The following is a 24,669-nucleotide window of genomic DNA, read 5'->3' as shown; positions in this document are numbered from 1 at the left end:
GGATTTTAAAAGAAAAATCCAAAGATGAGTAAGGAAAGAGAAATAAAGTAAAAAGCACTATGGATTTGTCTCAGTTTGTGCCAGACCAAGCTTGTGGTTTTCCTCAATAATTAATTTGTCTAAATTCAGAAAGCATTGGATCTAACCCATTTGGTGTCAGAACACTTGGCTAAGGATTAGTTAAACTAGAGAAGACAGACCTCAGCAGGGGAATTGTCAGGTGAGTAAAAAGCTGGTTTAAAGACAGATAAGTGCAGAGTGATTGAAATTTAATGAAGTTATTATTAATCCTCTGATTTCATATTTCTGTAATTCACTGGAATCCTCCTTTGGGAATGAGACTCCTACTAACTACAGTAACCTTTGCCTTTCTCATCAGGAGATTGAGCTCTGATCTCCACGTGGCTGTAACGGACTTAAATGTCTGTCTTTCTACTGTGAAATCTTTATTGCATTCTGTTTTCTCATTCCAGCTGTTCTCTCTCTCTGCTGGCATCAGTCCCCTGGCTTGGCTACCTTGCTACTGAAGTACAGAAGATCTAACTTGCTATTCGTTCTGAAATTCTCCATGGGGAATATGGTACTTACGAGATGGCCTCTATCATATCCATTCCCATTTCAACACAGCAGTGTGCATGGTCAGCTCTTGCTTCTGGCAACCCGGACACACAGTAATAGCAATCACCCAGGATCTTGATACGTAAACAGTGGTTCTCCTTAAAAAAAAAAAAAAAAAAAAAAAAAAAGAAAGAAAGAAAGAAAAAGAAAAAGTAATAATAAAGGAGAGAGAAATATTCAGCTTATATTCATGCTTGTAATAGCTTGCCTTTTAGGGCAGTGAATATTTACAGAAATCCAGTGAACCAGCACAGTATGTCATTCTTGCAACAGGAAAAAAAATATATCAGAATTATAAAAGAAAACTTACAGCTGCTAGCTTATCAAATCTGGCAAAGAGCTCGTTCAGCGTCATGACCAGCTCCTGAGCAGTGCACTGGGAGGCCAGACTTGTGAAACCCTCTATGTCTGCAAAGAGGATGCTTGGGAAAAAAGAGAAAAAAAATGAAAGTGTCATAAAATTTGTTGCTGATATTTGTGTAAGATCTGGGGTAGAAGTCCAGGGATGGGGAGACGTGTGAAATAGGGGTGTCCCAGTCCTACAGGAGCAAGGAGATGAGCACCCCCAATACCATCTATGTTACAGTCTCTATTGCACATAAAGCCCTGAGGGACATGACCTCTTCCCCTACAGAGTTTAGAAAGGGCCAGAAAACCCTACAATCCTCTCTTCCCCCCAACCCTGTGCCCAGAAACTGTATAGTACATTGAGAGCTGGTGGTGGTGTGATAATACTACTGACCATTATTAAGAACCAGGCTCTCCTACACAATGACCAGGTTAGCCCAGCCAGAAAACCAACACTTACCATTTTCTTCACATTCCTCAATCTCTCAGCTCAATAACATTGCTCTTTTCTCTACTCTGCTGCATGAAAATCCCTCTGCCTGCTTCCTCCTCCTCCAAAGCGCAGCCAACAGATAAATTCCCTCTCTAGTGAATACACTTAGCCTGCTTCCCACAGCTTTCACTCCTGCTTCTGTGGTGGGCTTTCACGCTCACACCTGAGCCCCGGGGCTGGCAGCACCCTGCCCATACCATGTGTGGACACACACTCCTACAAAGCTCTCGGTGAGCAAAGCCAGGCACAACAGCACCACGTGCTGTCGGGGCGAAGGCTTGGGCACAGCAGGGCTGGCTGCCGTGTCCTGCCACGATTCACCACCGTACATAGGTGAGGACCTGCCAGTGAGCTTTTAATGCTCTTCATTTACTGGAGAAGGAAATCTCTGCTGATTTACTCCGCTCTAATTTTAGCCCCTGAGGTGCTTTACACAAACATACCCCTACAGGCTCAGGAGCTCCTCTCGGACAGCTGCAGCCAGGCATCGCCCGGCTTTCTGCAGCCAACTGAGGAAACCTCTGCTATTGCAGCAGGGACACTGAATCGCTAGCATCAGCTGAGGAATGGCCAGGAAAGCCCTCTGAAAGCAGCATGGAATGATTTGAAAAATTATTTGTACTAGTAATGATTCTTTGATTTCGATTAATCATTTTTTAACTGGAAAACAATTCTGTGTGAGGGACAATTACAACACTGGAAACACTGATTTGTAATCAAACATAGTTATTATGATACATTTGAAGCTGTTCAGTAAAATAAGCACCAGATTATGTCTATGCAGATCTAAGATAAAATGTATATATGCACATGCATTGAAATAAATATAAAATTCATAAGCTATACTTGTATATCTTTTTCTATTAGAACATTTTTCAACTAGCAAATATCTTCTCTGAAGTTGCATCAAGCTGTACTTGAATAGAAAAAGAAATAAAAGTGTAAATAACAAGCACTTTAAAATTGCCTCTTTGTAAAATAGAACTCTTAACATGTTTTAGGCAATTGCAGAGGCTATGTTTTCAGTGATAATTCCCTGCAACATCTTCAGACAAGAAGGAAAGACAACAAAAATATTTTCACAAGCATTTTTTTGCAAAAATGCTGAAACACTTTTCAATTCTGGCATGCTTTTCATATTTTTCTACATTTCAACTCCAATAAATCATCAGCCAAACATATTGCATTAAATATTTCTTTGCTAGCCTGACTGGAGAGAAAATGTACAAGAAAAACACAAAAGAGGAATGCAAGGATGTCTGAATCAAAATATACTTTGCCATTTTTAAAAACACTTGACAAAATACACACAAAATAAATCACCATCTCACATATTTACAAACAGAAGTAAACCTCCTAAAGAAATACACTTGAAACCTACTGAAATCTTAGAGATGTCTGTATTGCTCACTAAGCAACTTAAGTATGTTTTCATATGAAACATAGAAAGAGGAAAATTCTCCAGCTCTTGTGGCAGTAACAAAATGTATCTTGTTGAAACTCTAAATAATACTTCTTTAACACGACTGCTAACTTTTTAAGAGTGGACTATGTGTCCAGCACAAAAGACACAACATAAAAAATGCACAAAACCAGTGCAAACTCATTCATTCAGAGGGATGAGAATTTGTTCCTGTTCCAGCATGGGACAAATTGCAAATTCCTCACTTGTGGAGGCACCGAGCTGACTCCTCATGCCTGAATCAGAAAATTAGTGCCAGCAGTGTCCTAATAAACACAGATAAATGACCGAAGGTTGCCCTCCTTTCACTGTTACTATTATGCCAGATAAATGGATCAGATATTCCTAGAAGTTAAATTGCGGCAATATTTTCACCTAGGCAAATGGAGTAATCAGCAGAGACCTACGGAGCGAACCTACCTACAGATTTATGCCTTTTCAAGTTAAAACTACTTGATTGCAACATTTTCTCAGACTTGCAACCCTCTGCAGGTGACCAGCAAATTGCTCTTTGTTCAAATTCAGCAGCTATCTCGTCGGCTTGATCCTCAGCTTGCTCTTCCAAGGACAGCACGGTTGCAGCTCCACATGCAGTGCTCTGGACAAGTTTTGGAAAACTAGAATTATAAGCAACTACAGAAGGGTTTATTATGAGAATAAAACCTGGAAAGGTTGCGTGATGGGACGCAGAAAGGCATTTTGCACACGAGCTGGTAGCAATATCTGGAAGTCAACATTTTCTGATGTCTCTGTTAGAAAGCCAACATGTACTGCACGAGATGCTTCTCTGGATGTGTGTTTTGTTTGAGGAAAGAGGGGCGTGTGAAATAATTTCAACAAAGCTAGTTTTATCATTTTGGAGAGGGAAGTCAAGAAAAAAGAAGTTCGGCTTATCTAAAGTAAAGGAATGAATTGGAAGTACTTGTTTAGATGCTTCCAGTCTCTTCACAGTCTTGAACATGGACATGATGCTTGGCAGTAAGGGGAAGAGCTTCATCTGGCATGTGCCTTTTGCTGTTTGTATGGAAACCTGCTCAGAACTGGTTGCATGTTAAGTAAGCCCTTCATATGACTCAGTTTTTGTGCTCTGTGGTTAACAAGAAGCATCTACCTGCACTGAGCACAGTCCATCCCCTTCCCCTCTTCCATGACAGCTGGCATATGTACCTCTCGCAGCGCCTGAGCCTGTTCCTTTACAGGTTTGAGACAGATGTAAGATCTGCCCTGCAAGCACATACCTAAGCCACTGAGCCAGCAGAAGATGCTGCCTGGGCTCTCACTGTCCCTCTTCTGGCACACAGGTTGCAGGGGACAGAGAATCTCATCAAGGGACCGAAACGACCACGTGGGAGATGGCAGAGGACAGAGCAGTGAACGGGGAATGGAAGACAGGGAGGGAAGAGACACATTTGTGGCAGCAGAGTGGAGAAGGAGCAGCAAAAAACCGTCAGAGAAAACAGCCTTTTCAGACAGGAACCCAGCCTGAAGCCTCTCTGTCCTCTGCTGCCAACAAAGAGCTCTGAAAGCCACCAAATCACGTTTTCCTCCTCCTGCCTCATGTGTTCCTTGAGCACCCTCCTGCTAGCACTGCTCCAGCAGCAGAGACAACAACTGGGTTTCTCGCTCCCAACACTGCTAACAGCCCACAAGGGAGGAATGGGGATCAGAGGTGCCATGCTGTGCCACTTCTGTTCCTTTTGTTATTAACCCCAGTGACCCTGGAATTCACCCTCCTCCTTGCAAAATACCCAACAGCCGAGCAAAAACTAGAAACAAAATATTTCTCTTAAAACAGCTGCCAGAGAACAGCACATGAACTTCATCTTGTGTTTAGCAAGAGCTTTTCTTTAAAAAGCAGCCTACTCGTTTTCCTTACACCCTCAATGCACAGTGAGGTTGCAGGAACATCTCCCAGTCTGGCCAGTTTGCCTAGAAGCCTTCCCCACACAGCTTCCCCCCACCCTTAGGTCCTTGCCCCCAGTTCACTTCAGCCTTTCAATTCAAGCTCCCCTTAGCAATGAGGTGATTTTATTAAAGGACACTGGTGATGGATGATTGTGCCAAAGGGCACAACTCAAGCCAACTATTTGTCAGTCTTCAGAGGGCAAGGCATTTCCTTGCTGGTGGGAGCATAATGCCAGTAATCGGCCTTCCCTGTGCCAAAATTTGGGGTGAATGACAGTGGTCAACAAAAGGTCAAATGAAATGATTCTTACAGCTATAAAATATCATGAGATAAATGAGTGGTTTAGAAAGACTATTAAATGAAGCTGACTGGAAGGGACTGACCACACAATCTGCAGTTTGGGCTTCAGCCACTATTATCAGCAAAGAGTCCCGGTCCCTTCATCTTGAAGGCTATTGCTGTGTGGAAAAACCCATTTCGCAAGTAATTAAAATGTTGTAATGGCTTCAGAGCTCTTGATATATTTTCCACTTCATCGCTGACTTCAGAGTTACCATCTGATTTGGGTTTTGTCCAGCAGCAACCAGGGTATGACCTCAAAAAAGACCAAAAAATGACTTAGTTCTGGGAAGGCAGGACAAGAAATGGGGAGTTAACATTCATTTTACAAGGTTTCTCAAAAATTATTTTTATTTAATTTAGGTCGAAAAGTACCACAAATTGTGTTATAGGGTAGAGGTGAATACTTTCCTAAGCTCCTATTTCAGCTCCTATTTCCATCAAGGACTGGCTCAAGACTTGATAGCTGTACAAGACAAGCTGAGTTCTGTGCCTGTTGCCCTATATGGCTCACGGCTGCTGGAGAGGAAAGATGAAAAGGAGCTCGAGCAGCTTCCAGATCCTGCCGTCCTCCCCTCTGCACAGAGGCCAGCCTGCTGCCTGCCTGCCCTTGATGTCTGTGCCAGGTCCGTCCCCCTGCCCCTTCCACCACTGCAGATCATTTAAAACTGGTTCCTGTAACTCAGGTAATCCTTGCTGTGACTGCATTGCTAACAGACCCCGAGGCAGAAGCACTGCAGCATCTTACGGATGGCAAAGGAGGTTCTTAGCAAGAGCACGGCAAGGGGACAGATCTTGCCAGAAAGCCAAGAATGTAAGGATTAGGAAGAGCTAAGCAAAAAGTGGGAAGCAGGAAACTCGCATGAATTTTTTAAAAATCACAAACACCTACAGAGAGTGATTTTGAAGTGCAGCCTTAGATATCTGAGGCTAGTAGAGTTATTGAAAGAGGGACACAACACAGCCAGGTTCCCCTGCAAATGCAGGATTGTTCAAAATGCTAAATGAAATCATCAGTGCTTTTAATGCAAAAACACAAAAAACAGTCGTGTTCTATTTCAAGACATGTGCGTGCCATGCACGCCAGCCACAACATAAATCAAGCAAGGCAAGAAACACAAACCCTATCACCATCACAACGGTAATGCCAGTCATGAATATAAACACCATGTGTTACTGGAAACTGAACACCACAGGCACTGCATGGGAAACAACAAAACCCCAGACTCGGTGAGCTTTAATGACATAAAAACAGCTAAGTGCATCCAACTGCATGTGAATAGAAGCCATGGTATTTTACTGCAATGAATGGTACCTAAAAAGAAAAGGAAGAGTTAATGTACCATAACAAAATAACCATCACTCACTAAGTAGAAGCTCGCTAATTTGCATTCATGAGCAAAGGTGTAACAAGAGAAAGTCATTTGCTATACACCCAGCATGTCCATGTCCGTGAATTCACCAGGCTAATTGGTGAGGATGGTGTCTCAAAAATGCTGCTGTTATTCTGCACCACCACCCACTGCTATTGGTGTTGCATGTTATTAAGTGATACTACAAACAAGGAAGGAAAACGAGGGATGTACTGAGGTAAAGATGACAAAACTCTCAGCAGAAGGCTCCTAACACCAAAGTTTGCATAGATTCACAGAATGGCCAAGGTGGGAAGGGACCTCTGGGGATCATTTGGTCCAATCCCCTGCTCAAGCAAGGCCATCTACAGCCAGTTGACCAGAACCATATGTAGACAGCTTTTGAGTATCTCTTGAGCAGTTTGCTAAATGAGTCAATTTTTGCACTTGGACATTCATTTACGCGAGTTCTTTGCCAGCAGTGGAAGCCCAAAAGCTGTTCTGCATAGCGATAAGTTCTAGAAGTTCTCAGAATAGATCTGGTATCAAGATGCACCCAGTCTTCTCTTTCCTTGCTATAGCCCCATGGGGATGGGATGGCATGGAGATGCTTTGTGTGCTCTTTTCTATGCACATATCTTATGCACGCAAAGGATTTCACCTTCTGGAAAGTGAGAAAATCTCATAACACTCTTTCCCTCAAGAATCTAACAGCAGCAACAACAAAAGGACAAACCAAACCAAACCAAACCGAGGACAAGTCTGCAGCAGCAGATGCAGGACTCAGTACAAATGGACCACAGGCGGGCAGCATGTCTAGGTGAAGCAACACAAGCCTCATTAAGGGCAGCACAGCCCACGTAAGGAGGGCGAAGTGGCCCACACAGATCACTGCGATGACGAACAGCCCAGTGACTGGTCCAGCAAAGGCTGCTTGCTACCTCCAGATTTACTCATGTCTCAACAGCACGTCAGCCTTGCTCTCTAGGGATGTCTACGCGACAGGGTAAGGTCTTAGCCTCAGTAATACCAAAAACATTCTCCAGAACAGCAGGACATCAGACAGAACAGAAGTTAAAATATTTCCCTTTCTTACAGTCATGGAAAAAACAACAACAAAGAACCAACACAACAACAGTAAAAAGATAAACTCTCTCTTTCCTAAACTTCTATGGTCATTTTGCAGAAGATCCGTTTACTGTTGGGAATCACCTCTGGTAACTGAGCCGTAGCACTTCAGTGACACATCGGCTGGCACGGCTCCCCCGTGGGAAGCAGGACTCGGCCACGCACCACGACAGTGCTCTGTTTTGGGACCAGCCTTGCTGGCTCCCACTTGCTCAAGAGGGTGAGAAGGCACGTACATACACAAATGCTGTGATAAGCAAAGCAATGCTTGAGAGAAAGAGAGAATACAGTAACCGGGAAGAAATGTACACAAAAACCCTACCAAAACAAAAGCCCAGAAAACTGTGGGCCTTTTTACCGTTTTCTTAAGAGTTAAGGCAGAAAGCCCCTGTCGCTCTTCCAAAGTAGCCGCAAATGTAAACCAAAACCACATTCCATACTCCAGAAGTTCACTCTGCAAGGCCATACCGACTGAAGCTCGTGACAGAGAAAGAACCGACATAAAAGCAGGAGACCAGATGGCTCTGGAGACATCAGCGGTAATGTGCGGACTGCCATCCGCAGAGCCCCTGCGGATGACCAAGGCTCATTTGCAAAGATACCAACTGCAGAACCCTCCATTTACTTGATTTTCCAATGTTTGCTCTCAGATGAGCATTACTGAGTGGAGGTTAGAGCTGCCTGGGGGACACAGATGGGAGATGGATACAACCAGCACAAACTCCCAGCATTTGTGGTTTTCGTGCTGTCTGCTTTAGCAGTGTGCTCCTGGGAACGTCAGGCTGAGAGCGTCCAGCCCTCCTCATGCTCCCAAGAGCTGCTGAGAAAAACGGCACGGCATTTTCCACCATGGTCAGTGCTCCTCAACTCGACACCTGTGGTCTGCCCTTCACTGCCAGTGCAGGAAATAAGATTCTGAGATCACCAAGCAGAAGGGGAAGACTGCACCAGTCACACAGGGAAAAGTTTTTCCATGACCTTCATAGGTTTGCAGTTTACAAGCATGAGTAGCAACCCCAATTATCAGAAATTACTTATAGCTAAGCAGCTTCAGTACTCATTTTTAATTTTAAACATGAAAAACTTGCCATCCTCTCCCTCTAAACATCTCGAGTTAAAAGATTTTCCTATTTCAGCAGGCTATATTTAACCAGATTGATTCTTCACTGGGAACAGGAGCAATAAATAGCCTGTTGGGAAGAAAAACTATTTGGGAAAGGCAAAACAAATAAAGATATGCAGTGGCTATCTGCCAAACTATAGGTGGAGCACATTATAGATGTCTTTCAGATGAGTGGAAGGAATCTTATTACTCCATCATCACAAGCCAAATTACATGCTGCTGTCTGCTGAACAGCGAAAAGAAAATCCAAGCAGCCTAAATGAGATTTGGGGTTGTTAAGGAGGGACTTTTTCAAGTGTCTGAGAAGGAACTGATGGAAATGAGAAATGTATGTCCAATCACTGAGGTCAGGGGAAAAACACGAAAGTGAGAAGGATGCCAAATCCGTTCCATCTCTGAGGAAGCTTAGGAAGGAAAAGTCTAAGGACACACTTGGTGCAAAGGAGTCTTATCTACTGTATAGCTGAATAAATAACCATTTAGAGCAAGCCCAGACTCACCCAGGCCTTCCTGACCAGTGCAAACCAGCTGGCAGGTCTGTTCAAACTGAAGCTGGATCCAACCCTCACCAAAATAAATCTCAGATTCATTTGTCTCTCAAGACAGCCTGAAGTTCACAACTGTATATAAAACAAAAAGGAGAAGTCATGCTATTTTCTGGTTTTCAAACTTGAGGCATGCTTTTTGCTGTGAGCATTTTCGGAATCTCTTTTCTGGCCTTAGAGCAATTTTTGATGTCAAAATCCTGCCAAAAACCAACAAGAAGGAAGTCAGAGCTAGGAGCGTTCTGCAAGAAGGGACTATCCATTACCACCACAGCTGTAGGAGTCTGGCGCTGTTCCTGCCTGCCCTCCTTCAAGAGGACTGCTTGCAAGAGTGACCAATGCTGTAGAAGCAGTGCAACAGGAAAAAGAAAAAACTCAGAACTTAAATATTAAATAAAGCATGCTCTATTGCATAGAGGCTGAGTGCCAGCAATCAGTGAGTCACTTGTCAGAGAAGGCAAGAGAGTATTAAGTTCTGGCATGGACAGTTAACAGTTTCACATGTGTATCTTGAAATACTGGGTTAGGCATAAGGGGTAGAGATGGAGTAAATTGTATTGAATCAAGTATGGAGTGTTTTCTGTTATATATTACTTGGTTCTTTGTCTTTGTTTTTGAAAGAATGAGCTCTTCATACCTGGTCAGATCGCATTCTGTTTTTCCCTGGTATCATGGATACCAAAATAATGATACTTCTGCACTCCCTACCCAAAAAGCTGCAGGAATTCTGCATGCAGTGATCACTTGAACATATCCTCACTTATTCACTGCCTCCACTAACTTCCCCAGCATCCTGTCCTTTGGTGATTTATTTATTCTGCCAGGTCTGTAAGTTGGGGTGTCTTCTACTTTTTCCTCTGAAAAGTGATGACATAATGAAAACACTGCACTGAAATATAAATGTCATAACTTACATCAGTAAGGAGCAACTATGCCTTTGCTATAGTAATCTGCTTTTTTTCCAAGGACACAGACTAGGTACAAAAATACTCAGAATGTTTCACAGATAAGCAGAAAACAGACAAGCAATGCAATTTTCTGTACAGGCAATTACCATTCGTGTTTGGGAGCTTACCAGGTTGATAACACTGAAGTGGCCATTTGTTGGGAGAACTGATTGCTGGAGAAAAGACACATGAATCTTACCACCCTTTCTGGAACAGCCAACATGAGCTGACTTGCTGCCTCCTCATTTTTATATTTTTAAATGTAATCGAGTGTTTGCGTTTTTTAAATGACATCAGTGAGACTGTAAACAGAAACCCAAGTTATACAGAGAAACTTAACCATGAATGCTTCCTAATGGCCACTTTTCTGAGAAACAACAATGCAACATCAAAGGAGAAGAACTTTTAAATTAAGACATAATTCTTTGTTAGGGGTTCTGAAAGGTAAAATGGCTGACCAAAGAAAATGGTTCGGCTCATTAATTGAGAGATCATCTTGTTCTTAATTAATAAACAAACCTGATAATAAATTTAATAATAAAACACATGATACGTTCAGTGAGAAGGGGGATTGGCGGTAATTTCAGAATTAAATGAAAAGGAAAAAACCCTGCAGGAAATTGAACCTGTTATCTGGTTATTGTGCACTATATTAATATTTCTTATCTGATAAGAACCAGTAATGAATAGATATGCTCAAGTCATGAGTAAATTTCTCCCAACTTTATGGGGACTACAATCTAAATTTAAGTTTTTTTTTCCTTTTTTTTCTTCTCTTTTTAATAGTTTGATATTAGTCTACTATCACATCGCAACAGATCAATGACACTTGAGCAGACATATAGCTGCATTTCCTTCTGGTGACACAGAAGACTCCAGCTGCCGTGGAGAAGCAATGTAAATATAATGAAATACTGTGCAATCAATATCAGCAGTAAAAAAACTTCCCCTTCTGAGGCAATCAGTATAGGTGAGCTCACTAAGTTGCATATTTCTATGCAAAGATCATCTCTGAACATGGAACATTAAATTTCATGCACCTCTTCATTCCCTAACTGACCTCATATTCCAAATACTTTGCATATAGATGTCATTTTGTACCTGCTAATTAGTCTTAAATCTACATTATGGCCTTTAGATTACGTATGCAAATAAAAAAAAAACCAAAAAACACCATTTACAGCAATTTTGTTTCATTATGCTGGTCAAGATACAAGCTATCAAGACACCTTGAGTCTCATCTTTGACTGCCTGTCATTTGACTTTGTGGCCACTTATCTGCCTCTGCCAATTTCTTTCTCCATAAAATAAAATGGACCACTGTATCTTGGGCTTCATAAGTGCATGAAGTCTTCAAACAAACCAGCATTAGGTAATGGCTAATAAGAGGAAATAATGGAAAAAAAAAATTTGTTTTTTACAAATATAAATGAGAAAACAGACTAAAGAGATTGACTCCCACTCCAGTTGGTGTAAAACCCAAACAAACAGACCATGGCTGACAAGATGTGACATATTACAGCCTGCAGCAATGTTGGCACTAAACGCGTATGCGCGTATCAAGCCTCAAAGGCACTTAGGAGGAAGGGTGTGCAGACAGAGAAAACAAATGTGGGTCCATGAGCACAGTGTGCAAGCACCCCACAAATCTTTCCACTCTCTCACCAGCACTACGAAAGCAACGCCACACAATTTCACCCAGACAGCAGCACGGTATATAAAGAAGATAGATAACAGGGGTCAGTCACATGGGAACACTGTGGCAAAGCAGGAATGTGAATCCTGACCTCGTGAATCCCAAGAACACCTGCACAAAGCCTTCCCCCTGAGATGCTGCAGCAGGCAGCACGGTGAGGCAGGGCTGCCCGCTGCTTGTGGATGTCTTTTTAACTTTCAGCCGAATCTCCCTTGATTTTTGCAATCAGTGGTTTCTTCTCATAATGAAGCAGGCATGTAATTTTAACTTGATTTCAGAGAATTACTGTAATTGCCATCACTGGAATAATAGATCTGCATATAAAGAAATGGCTTTTCTCTTGCATTTTCCATTGGAAAATTTCATTTCTGTGTTAATGCATTAAGATATTTCACTAAGCCATTTGCTTCCTACTCTCAATATTCACAAAATATCATCTCCAAATGAAGTTCCTGTAAACAGTTATTAGTTTACCACTGAACTAATACCAATAAAATCAATAGAGTCTGACCAGATCTTTTCTATAGCATAGGAAGTCACCCTGGGGACCACTTATTAAATATTTATGGTAATGTACATCAAAGTGTAAAAATAGGAGGAAAGTTACTGGTCTGGTTCTTTCCACATCTATGTTAAACCAGTTTAGCTTACTTCTGCTTACTTTCTAAGCCTTTAGAGTAGCAAAAATTTCGGCTGGAAGATTAAAGAACAAAAAATGAAATAAAGTGCCAGGCGTTTGAAAGGATCCGTCCAGTGTACAATAGCAGCTGTCACAACCTCAAACCGCTGCTATACGTTCATCTGATATATATACCATAAAACTAACCACCACTGCATGTTAGGAGTGAAACAGGAGACACAGCCTGCTGGTGGCTCAGCTCTAGGATGGCTGTTCTCAGCGCTGCATCGAACGGCGTTCAGAGGACACATGCCTGTCTGCAAGCCAGCACAGCTGGCACCGAAATTGTGGCTAATGAGGTGCAGGACAGGCAGGTTGGGGCTTCCTCTGAAGGGGATTCGGGGAAGCCAGAGCTAGATAGATGTGCAGAGCAGGAAGAAGTTTGAACAAGCTCCCTTGTGTGGTGCACTGAAGGGTGTGTGCAGGTCTTCAGCCGGCGTGCCTTAGCCACGCTTGCGATGTGCCGTGCAGTGTATCCGCTAGTCAGCAAGGCAATACTGCCGCTGTCCCCAGCACAGATGCATTCAGGTTCCTAAACAGATGCCTCGGATTAGCATAATTTGCCCTTCCAGTTAGGAGTAGCCATGACAGTAGGGAAGTGTTTCTAAAACAACGCGACTGTGCCCTCCCGCGGGGTCTGCGCCAGCGAGGAGGGCACGCGTCTCCAGCCTGAGCTGGAGCCACGGGAGGGGAGCGGAAGGAAACACAAACTGAAGATGTCTGAACAAACTGGAATTTGCAAGATGCACACTAAGGCAAATAGCAGCTGTGGTATTTGATGTTTGTGTAGCTGTTTTTAATGCTCCTATAGTTCAGATATCAAGAGATGATTCTCTATTCTTAAGTACCAAGCCACTCTCCGGAAGCCTGAAAATGCTTAGCACAGCTCCTCTATTTCTTATATACCACAATAAACAAACTTGCAAAGGAGCTGGATTCTAAAAGCCAGTGCAAAGAAAGAAAGAAAGGCAAAGGAAAAAAAAAAAAAAAGCAACAGCCCACACAGCATCAAATGCTGGTAGGCTCAGTGCTAAACAGCAGATGATTCTTACTGAATAACTGCCCTAGATTTTGCAAACAATACAGAGGACAAAAATAGAAACCCATTTACATATTGCTGTTAATAACTTTATTTATAGTGTCACGGCTAGAGCACAATAACTGCAGCCACGGCTTAACTTGAAAGCCATTCACTGTGGCAGAGTCAGACAGACACTGTTTTCCCAGTCCTTATGCAACTGAAAAAAAAAATCCTGCTGACAACAGCCGGTCAGCAGAGTCCTTACAAACAGACCGGACAAAAGTTAACAGTGGTCAAACGCAAAAGCAAATCATCCCCAGGATCACACTGGCCTCTGCCCCTCCTGCTTGCTTTGCACACTCTGTGGTTAATCAAGGACTAGGGAGGCTGCAAAACCCCAGCGGATGAATTTTCACTTCAGTCTGAGCCTCATATTAGCATTTTACAGGCATAGTTGACTGTTTTTTTTTTTTGTTTTTTTTTTTTTTTTGACTGAGAAATACAGACAGGGCTCAGGCTAAGTCAGCAGCTACAGCAGAAAAGGATGTGTCCCGCATTTAGGAACATCCCTACCACATCCGCGCTGCCTGCTGGATGACTCTTGCCAAATCTTTGCTGGGAACCCATATTGCAGCCAGCTAAAACTCCCCAGCACACCAGCACATCTTTAAGGAACAGGAGCACACACAGTGACTTGCAGCCTGTATTCTTTGATATTCTGCAAAAGCCTGCTATATATAAATAAATGGAGAGAGAAGGCAAGCAAGGAACCTGTCTGTTAAGACCCCCCTGCATGACAGAAGGGAGCAAATACAGGTCTGATTTTCTCTCTGCCTGAATCTAGCCTGAACTGGACAACGGGCTATATTGGATAAGAAACAAGGTTGCCCTCAGGACCTCGTGCTGCAGCTGCTCATTATGTATAAAATACTTGGAATAATTAGAGGCAGAGGCAGGCAGCACCACGCTCTGCCCTGCTGATTACGGTGCTCCCCGTGACATGGGACAGTGGGATTCAAGACGCTGCTGCAGGGTTTCATTCTTTTGTATTAAAAAAGGAGAGTTCACAAAAGAAAATGAGGACTCCCCGTTTGGTTAGCACTTCTCCTAGATGATGTGGCCTCAGATGCCCTCTTGCACATGGGGACACTGAGCCTGGATACCCAGCACAGGCGTGTGGGTCGAGCCTCAGCGCTCCCAGATGAGGAGGGGATGCCTCATCCCTTGTGTCTCGTCGGGCCCTCACTACTTTGGCGTTTTACTTTCTGTCACCCCGAATATCAACTGAATTCATTAATTTCTCTGGGTCTCCACCCTGTAATTTAGCGCTGAGTCCCTTTGCAGCCACAGCATCGTGAGCGGCTCCCAGCACAAAGCGCGAGTGTTTGCGCACGCTCCCCGCTTGCAGCCTCTGCACTGCCCCTCTGCAGCCTGGCCAGAGCAGAGCCCTCGTGGGCTGCTCATTAGGATGCTTCTGTAACAGGAGCCAGGAACGTCTGAGCTCTCATCAGCCTCTCTACCTAGTCAAATTAAATGAAGCAGCCACCCGCAGCCTGCCCCATGGGGCTGAGCGGTAGCCGTGGACACTCACACAAGGATTTGTGAGTGGAAGGCCCTAAAAAATGCAAGGAGGTGCTTCCCAGCAGTGCGCGTTATCCAGTGAGATGGCTTACAATTTGTCCAGTTAGTAGTAGTCCAAGAAATTCTGGGTCTCATATTTATAATAGAAAAATAAAAAGCTGCGGGACATGACAGACTGACAGAATACAGCTTTTATGATCTTCCACTAGAAATGATCCTTAAATCTGCAGATAAAATAACCTAAGAAGACATGAAAGAACGCATAAAAAATAATTTAAATAAACCAGGGAATGGATAGGTGTAAGTGAAGTACAGTGATCTACTAAATGCTAATGAAGTTGGTGTTACTTGGTGTTACTCTGTATTACAGAAGTGCAGCCCTGCGTGATTCTCAGCAGAGATGACATTTCACAATGGGTGAGCAAACGCTGTCACCCTCCTGTGCTGTTCTCAGAATCCCAGGTCCCCCCAGAATTCCTCATTTCATACTTAAACACAACTTTAGTTTTGTACAGTTGATCGCCAACACTATTTTTCCTCCTTTTTTTTTTTCCAGTTGTTTTTAAGCTTTGGGAGAGTACGCCATTTTCAGTTTATTCCTTCCATCATTACGCACTTCCAGGGAAAAGGAGCTCAGCAGGAAAGTCACAGCTGCAATTTCAGGCTTTGTGGGCTTTGCAAGAGATTTGTAATCGCTTCTGATTTCCGTAACAAAATTTTACTCAGTTTGCAGCTGTAAATGACAAAGAGCACTGGATCTTCAAAACAGATTTTCACTTACCATTTACGTTTTATGACACAACTTTGTCCTACATCGGACCTGTCATCCTAAACTGCGACCTGCAGGCTGCTGCTCTGCAAAAGGCAAGACTCTAAAGGAAGAAAGGCACAGAAAACGTGGTTTCTTCCTCCTTTTTAATTAAAACAAAGTAGAACTATTAACTCAAAAGGCCTCTTTTTCTCTTTCCTGGAAAGAAAACAAATCTTACAAAGGAGCTTACAGTAGTTTTGAATATAATCCAGAACAAAAGGCTCCAAATGAAACAGAATAATTATACTTTTATGGATCACCATTTGGCTCCTGTTGTGGCCTGATCTGTAACTTGAAGTGCTCCAGTTCCCCTGAGCAGAAGCCAAAATTTTGTTTGCTTTGTTCTGCAAGTTGATTCTTATTAGCTCATTCTTTGCAAACAACCCCTGCAGAAAGCAGCAGCACATTGGTGTTCATGTTTGCAGGGTCGGAGGCTCTCCACCAGCACCACTATGGCACATAACCGCCCACTATCTAAAATAGTACGTGGCTTTTTTCCATTTTCTCATTGCCTTTTCTCCAGCCATTGCTAACAATTGCTAAATTTGCTCATTGCTTTCCAAGGCTTTTTGGTCTTTCCTGTCATTTTTGCCTGCTACACAAACATCCCACAAGCTCCGTGACATATGTCTCTCATCTCCTTCACATCCCAGGATGTCACAATGCCTCTCTCCAACTTGCTACTGCATTCAGCACTGATGTATGGGGCTGCCAGGCCTTGGAGATAGCTGAAATTAAGTGCTTGTCAGAAGAACGAGGGTTGTCCTAGTAACGTCCTATTAGCAACGCATTCCCCACAATGAGTGTGAAATAGTGCCGATGTATTTATCAGACTCTGCAAAGAATTCTTGTTAAAGCTAAAAAAAAGCACCCAAAACAACAACCAAAAAAGAAAAAAACCAACAACAAATAAACAAGTGAGCTGTCTTCGTTGGTGGATCAACAAACTCTCTCTATTGTATCTCATTTTTAACAAAAAATCCCACCTGCCTCACACATTCAGCCTTCCTCTTCATTTGGGAGGGCAAGTTGTGCTTCCAGCAGCTGAAGGGGACAAACAGGGATTTATGGATGAACTTACAGCCGAACAATGCTGTGGTCATCCAGCCTTCTGCGTCACCAGCCATTTACTGGGGTGGTTTCTGCCAGAGGAGGCTGGGAGAGAATATTTTGCTGATAGTCACACAGATTGAAGCTGAACGTGGTGGAGCACCCAACACAAGGAGTCGTTGGACCATGTCTTGGGGGCCAGCTCTGTAGACCTGGAGTTGAGGGAGCTAATTTCAAACCCTGAGTATCCTCCTATATATTTAATGGATTCATCTAGGAATGGCAACATCCTTAGAATTTTCAGTGCCTTTGAGGGCCTCAGGTACTTGCTAAACGTGTACAGCAACAGCAGACAAATATTCCTGCTGGCTAAGGATCGGGGAAGAAAACACACATATTCCTGTATTTTGCAGACTTTTAAAAAAAGATCATTGATCAAGCAGAGCTAATGCAGGCATTTCTTTGTGGTTTACGAAAATTATTTGCAAACTTCCAATTCCTCACAACATATTTGCTCTTGCAAATCCTTCACAATCGCACCATTTAAAACTTGGTGCATCTTTCAAGGTGTTTGTAACAGAAACACAAATGGACCCAGAAAAATCTCCGATTTCTAAAAAATCACCTCCATCATTCCACAAAGCCAATGCCCTGTGAAATTCAAAAAAGACTCTTCGGTCTTTTTCCTCCTTTGCTGTTCTGTGCAGTCCTCGGGCTGCTTCTTATTTCTGTTTAGCTGTCTATCTGAAGCGACCTGTTCTTAGCCTGGTCTCTTATAGAAACACCATTAAGGAATCTTGCAGTTTACACAGTCAGTACCAGCCTGTTCTTAACTTTTTAACCTCTAAGTTTCAAGCAAAAATAATAAAAACTTGAAATTTTAAAGAATACACTCTTATTTTCAGAGAGTGGAGGACAGACTCAAGTTAGCAATGCACTAACTTGAATCACAGGATACCAGACCTCTCAAGAGCTCTTCACCACTAATTGGTTTCAGCTTTTGGCTCTTCATTATTTATCCGGTGTAAAAATGATATATACACCAGTGAAAACAGATGCATGCATTAGCAACAATTGTTGAGGGGTGTAAACATAGTAGCAGACAAGAGAAGTTAACCCATCCCCATTGAACACTGTGCTTCTCTTTTTCAGCTTCTGTAAAAGGAGTGCTTTAAATAGTTTTGCAAAGTTCAGTGCATTACAGAACAAAGAAGTTTAACTGATTTTTGCTTTTCAATCGTTATAGTTTAAGGAGGAAGCAAAAAGGTAGGATGATTTTTACAAGAACCTCTTCAAATGTTATATAAACTCAATGTTCTTAAAACCACTTTGCATGTTAACTACATGACGCAGTAGGTGATTAAGTAAAAGTTAACAAAGTTTTTATAACCAAGCCTCTATAAAAGTAAAGTTTTGGTCAGAGATGACTCTTACGATTTTTATTTTTTTTCCCCTCAAGGTTACTTCAGAACAGAGAAGACTGGAGGTGGATTTGCTTAATAAACATATGTATATATATGTATGTTTACTATACATTTAATGCATTTGTTTTTACTATCAGGGTAATCAGCAGTGAAACTTGCATTTTAAAAAAATGTAATTTGTTTCTAGTACTACAGAAGAAAAAAGAGAATTCAAACAACCTTGATGAGCTAAAATATTGCTCTGTAAACTTCTGCAGGCACATTCATTATTCTCTCCAAATTACTATTCACAGTATTTCATCATTAAAACATCTAACACTCTTCAATCCATCACCCTGTGAACTTCACAGACCCTTGTGTACACTCAGAATAGCAGGGTGTGAATTATACATCACAGGCTCTTCCTAATTGCTGCTGGCTTGCTGGTGGCTGCAGATCTGCAGTCACCTGGCACGCTGCACTTTTGGGATGTTGTCTTTATTACAACACATGTGTTTAAGTAATGCATCCAGCGGGGTGCCCTGCAACCAGTTATTTATCTGTTTTGTTCTTCGGAGGGTACAAGACTCTCATGCCCAGGGGTTCCCAGCAGGGACCAAGATCACAGTGTATTCCCAGTTCAGAAAGACAGATCTGCAGACAGCCAGATGAATGCTTAAGCAAGTTAGCATGTATTTGTTCTTAAAGGCTGCAGTGCACATACGCAAAGAGGCAGATTCAATAAAATATATAAACATGCGCTATTCTATAGCTTGAAAGTTTTCAGGACTGAACCATCAACACACATATTGAAAAGGGGGAGTGATATTTGGATGAAATGCCTCCCTGAATATTAATGTCCAAGCTTATTGCATAGCTCTGATGTCAAGTTCAGATGTAATAATGGCTGTAAAATAAAAAAAAAAATCCTTTCTTTACATGTTTTAGCTTGAATGCCTGTCTCCAAAAGACACTGATTTCCCTCTCAAACGCAACAAATTGTCTAGGAAGACTGAAGCATTTAGTGGTAAGTGCAAAGTAATTCACCACCACCCATGGGTGAAAGGGACTTTGACATTCCCTAAAAACTACTGCTATCTTATTAAAAAAATCATTAAATTTTCTGGAAAATTAAAAAGCTAAGATTCACACCAGGCAGACACAGGTGAAGTACCCAAGAGCTGGCTCTTGACAGAGAAACAGAAGAGTTCCTGAAAAAGTAAAACTCACTGCTGTCACCTGGGGAAAGGCGTGGGAAGGCTGATCACTTCCCTCCTACTCACTTTTCTCAGCCTACAGCCTGAACCAGAACTAATGGCAATTAAATGAGGAGGACACCTGAACCCACACGAAACCCACACAGTTTCCCCCCACCTACCTCCAAAAATAACTTGCTGCTACATGTGGGCATAGGCCTCATATGAAGAAAAACAGCAGAAGTTCTTGCTAGGACTTGATGCTGGGAACCAACCAAGCAAGCAACCCGCGAAAGCATTTCATAAGGAAATGGAAGCTCAGTGACTGGCAGGGAGAGCATGGACGAAACCTGATTTTAGGCTTCTTCCCACTTAATGCAGATCTCCTCAACTCCAAACATAAACCATATATTTCATTCTCCCAAAAGGGAGGAGAAGATGAGGAAGGAAATTAATTATATAGCAAATATATAAGAATTATTGGTGCTGCCCTTCCCTGGCAACAAGGCTTTGCCTAGAAATTAAAGCTTTGGCTGAAACAAGGTTATTTGGGGAATTTTTGAAAATATCCAGAGAAGAACTGTAACAAATTTATACACTCCATAATGTAGTTTTATTTTTTTAAAGATGGTAAAATGAAACTGCTTTTTGCTTAGCTTCAATAACATCTCATGAAAAAAAAAAAGGTATGAAAACAGAATCCAGATGAGCTCCTGAACAAAACCAATTGGCATAACTGCCCCCAAAGACAATCTGATGTCTGACCTGGATTTGAGAGAATATGCCTCATTGTAAACCCATTTAGCATTTCAAAAGGCATGTCTCTTTTAGCAAGTTGGAAAAAGTGTCCTTATGCCTGTACTCACCAACCAGAATACACCATTAAGCAGCACACTGCTTTGGCACTGGTATGTCCCATTACAGCTCTATTCTGGGAGCACTCCTACTAGCTGCAGTCAGAGCCCAGCCTTATACTGCTATTTATATTGAAAACTCCTTTAACCCCAAGAAACATTCATACTGGATGTCCTGTGTGCAAGGACAGTGGCAGGAAGAAGGAGAAGGTTGTTTGTTTAGTTGAAATTATTGCAAACCATAACATACAATTACATAGCATCTTGCAATCTAAGAATTTAATGCCCTTCATAATCAACTAATAAAGCATCAAATCACCTATAAGATGAAGAGGTTTAGCTGACATGGCCGACTGAATACCCTGACACTCAGCCAAAGTGCGACTGTTTGGTCATTTTTAAGGGGAGAATTTTTGGTGTTAGAATGTAATTTGATCAGAATACTAATTAAAAATGAGTTTCATTTACAAAGCTGAAAGGAAATGGACTGTTTTATTTCTGCAAGGAGTTTGGTTTGAGTTGTCAAGATGTTTAGAAAACTGTGAGATCAGGTTAATGTTGTTGAGTACATGATTCATAAGAATTACGTGAAGGGTAGAAAAGAGGAAACTGTCACTTTCACCATGCTTGGACGCCAGCCCTAAAATAAGCTTGAAACAGTTCATCAAAGGAATTTCAATGACAAAGCCAAGCTTGATCCCTTCACAGAGGACTTCAAACCTTCTTTTATAGCACAGAGATTACTATATTTGGCCAAACCTAGATAACATTAAAGCCACTATCACTGCAGCAAGACACTATAAATAGCTACAGTAATGTAAAACATTTAAAATTCCACCTAGGAAGCATTTCAGATAAACAGTATTATCTATGCGTATTTTAAGGTTTCTCTATCAGACATAATCTCATTCATGATAAAGTGAACTGCTTTACTTATATAACTTACCTTGTTGTTTACCCAAAATTACTCATATGGTCTTGGGAACTCCTTTCCTGATTGCATTTGACAATAGACTTTATATTTAACACACATACGTGGGAAAGGTCATGTCACGCTCTGCGGTTCTCCATTTGTCAAAGTTAATTCTCATTCAATAAATCAGGATGGAAAATGGTTTCGTTCCCCATTCAGAGGTTCTGTTCATTTGCATCTCAAAAGAGAATATTAACCCCAAACCTCTTCATCTTAGTTTCTTCATCACCCTAAATTCTTCAGAATGTAGTCTTGAAGCAAATTTTGCTGCCAAAAATGACAGGAAATTATATTTTCATTGTGGATAAATTAGTCTCTGAACTTTACTTTCCATAACAATAAGCAGGAGATTATGAACTCATTCACAGGAAGCCCTGATAAGGTTCTAAAAAGATTTGCTTTTATCCATTCAGGTCAGACAGGCCACTTTACTTCTGCATAAAAACATCACCTTTCCTCCACAGAGATAACCTAACCCCTAAGATAAATGTAACATAGTAAGCAATATCATGGCAGACCTGCCCTTATGAAAGGATCATGGCTGTGTTTTACAGGCCTACTCTTGGCAGCTGGGAAAGATCTTTCTACATAGTTTGTATGTTAGTTAGTTTAGTTTAGTTTTGTTTTTTAAGGAAAAAAAGTGTGTAATATAATATCTGAAACCAAGCATATCACAGAATAACTGGTCATTTCAAAATAGAAAGAAAAACCACACAGCAACTTGACATAATTTTAGCATAACATTTTCTGCTGGTAGAGTGGTTTGAGTTTGTGTTTTAATTTCAATTAGAGGTAGTCCCAAAAGCCCGGGCCCAATCATCCCTGAAAATTAAAATATTTAATCTCGTCTGGCACAGGACTTTGCAAACTTCTTCTCCCACACAGCATGTCAAGGCAGGCTAACAGAGCATGGCTCTGCTCCTGAGCCTCCTGAGCTCACAGGGACAGAACAAAATTCGGCTGGATGGAAACCACCAGCGCCAGGCAGGCTCAGGGGCTCCATGCAGACTGGGAAATCAGTGAGCACCCTGAACATCCAGAAAAATGGAAGCTCTTGAACTCAAGGCGCTATGAAAGAAAACTTAAAGGTTTAAATCAGCAGCGAACAAAATTTCCCATCCGTCATACTTTCATTTACAATCTGCCTTTTTAACTAACCTGGGAGAGTGGGAAAAGAGAACCGTTGCATACGGCCGCTGGTGGAGGGAGACGCACACCTCTGCACACACACACGGACCTTTCCCACCTCTGAGAACTGAAAGGAAATGCTTCTGCTCATAAATCATTAGCAGGAAACCAGATTCAATGGCTGGGCACAGCACCCTTGCGTCGACTTCACATGCTTCTCAATTGCCTTAACACAATAACCTTTAGCTCATAAAAACTCAGATCTTATGACATTTTTGAATACTGACAAAAACAAAACAAAATTGCTTGGAGTGTTCTAATCTCAAAAACCTCCCCTTGAGCATTTCCCCATGAAAAGTAATGTGTGCACTTGCTTTTCTTCAGCCAATTCATTAATCCCCATCATGGAGGCACTACCCCCTGCCACCAGCACGTTTCCGGGTGCATGTGAATGCTTCAAAACCATCCACAGTAAAATTCCCACCAGAGGTGGTTTCAGAGCACCCAGGCAAGAGCAAAGGCTCCATGCTGAACTCCTAGTGTGAAATGAGTCATTTGTTCCAAATCATGTTTCCTCTTTCAATATTCATACTTAGTTATTCATTTCCCTAAAGTATATGAAGATGAGATGTTCCTATGTTACCTTCTCTTTGCTTTCAGCACATATGGGTAAAGGCTACAAGAAGCCATTGTCTGGCAGAGTGAAGGAACTAAAGAAGAAAAAAAAAATGCATATATTGAATACCATGCTTGTTGTGCATTTGCTAATTTAGTATATTATTTTTAATTAGTTTTTGTTTATTTGGTGATATAGTTAAAACAAAATTTCAGAGAAGTATCATCCAAAAGAGATAATCACTTTTGCTAAGATTTGACTGTACCGAATGACTTTTAGACCTGCAAATAATGATATATGGAAACTAATGTGGAAGAATATAATATCATACTGATTAATCTCATGTCATATCCAACAACTTGCATTCAATTTGAATGTCAAGCTGACCTTTAAGTACTGGAAAAAAAGTAATTCCTCTATTAGGAAAATACACAAATGCCATCTATCATGAGAAATTTACAAACCTACTTGAACAAGCTAAGTGCTATTAAGGAAAAATTGGATGCAAAGACAAAAAACATCTACTGTAACACTTATTCTGCTGTGGGCACTCTGGGAGGCCTCTTCTGCTCACCTTCATCACTGTATATAGATTCTTTATTTTTCATTACAGAACCATTAAAGCATTTTACAGGTGATAACATTTTTGTCTTCAGTATTGCTAGGGGATCTTTATCACTTTGCCCAGTCACAATCAAAACCTAACCTATAGGTCCCTCTTCCCAATTTTCTGCTTGTACATTACCGCTCTACTCCACTGCTAACACTATGGAAATGTCAATTTGCTGCAGTCTTCAAATGCTTCAGAATTTTAAGTGAATTTTACTGCATCGTCTACTGGAGATTACGCAGGTGCAGTATGTTGGAGATGCAATAAATCCACTTTTATTTGTTTAGCACTAAGTATCAGAAAATATAATTCACCAACATACTTAAAGCTACGTAAGAGAGAAGGCTACACAAGCAGTTTATAAGAAAACCTCTTATTTGAAGGGAAGAGGGAGGGAGGAATGAGAGAGATTCTCCAGCCCCATCCCCGTGTCTCAGTAGAAGTATTTACAGACTTACAGAGCTGTTACACAGCATCAGGACCTGGCTTGGCAGAGACAGAAGTCATTCCCAAAGAGGCCAGGTACAACAGCAGAATTAAAATGTGTCAAGATTAAGTTAAACTACTTTTCATTGCAGCCCATGAAGATATCAAGCAACATCAACAGCAATACCAAGTATGAGTTCATTCCCTCTTCCCTGGGAAGTGGACACAGGGAACCTGGTGATGTGCCGAAGCTCATGGGGACAGACTGCCCCAGCAACACGGACTGGCTGTGATTCTGCACCGCTTCCCAGACACCAGACATCCATTTCATCCGCTCATCCAGGCAGACCAAGGAGCGACACGG

The 24,669-nt window shown here is 41.8% G+C and overlaps 1 protein-coding gene across 2 annotated transcripts in view; it reads right to left on the bottom strand.

The window, feature by feature from the left end:
* Nucleotides 1–24,669, bottom strand: part of ADCY5 (adenylate cyclase 5) — a 217,085-nt gene that overhangs the window by 61,133 nt on the left and 131,283 nt on the right. For both annotated transcript variants that reach the window (XM_013171234.3, XM_013171235.3), the window contains exons 4-5: nt 929–1,040; nt 589–716 (exon numbers count right to left, since the gene is read on the bottom strand). In XM_013171234.3, coding sequence (XP_013026688.3) covers nt 589–716; nt 929–1,040 — 240 coding nt within the window. The remainder of the gene's footprint in view (nt 1–588; nt 717–928; nt 1,041–24,669) is intronic.

This window comes from Anser cygnoides, chromosome 6, assembly GCF_040182565.1.
Source record: "Anser cygnoides isolate HZ-2024a breed goose chromosome 6, Taihu_goose_T2T_genome, whole genome shotgun sequence".
NCBI classification, from domain to species: Eukaryota; Metazoa; Chordata; class Aves; order Anseriformes; family Anatidae; genus Anser; species Anser cygnoides.
The sequence above is the reverse complement of the archived record's forward strand: the minus strand, read 5'-3'. Positions and strand labels throughout refer to the sequence as shown.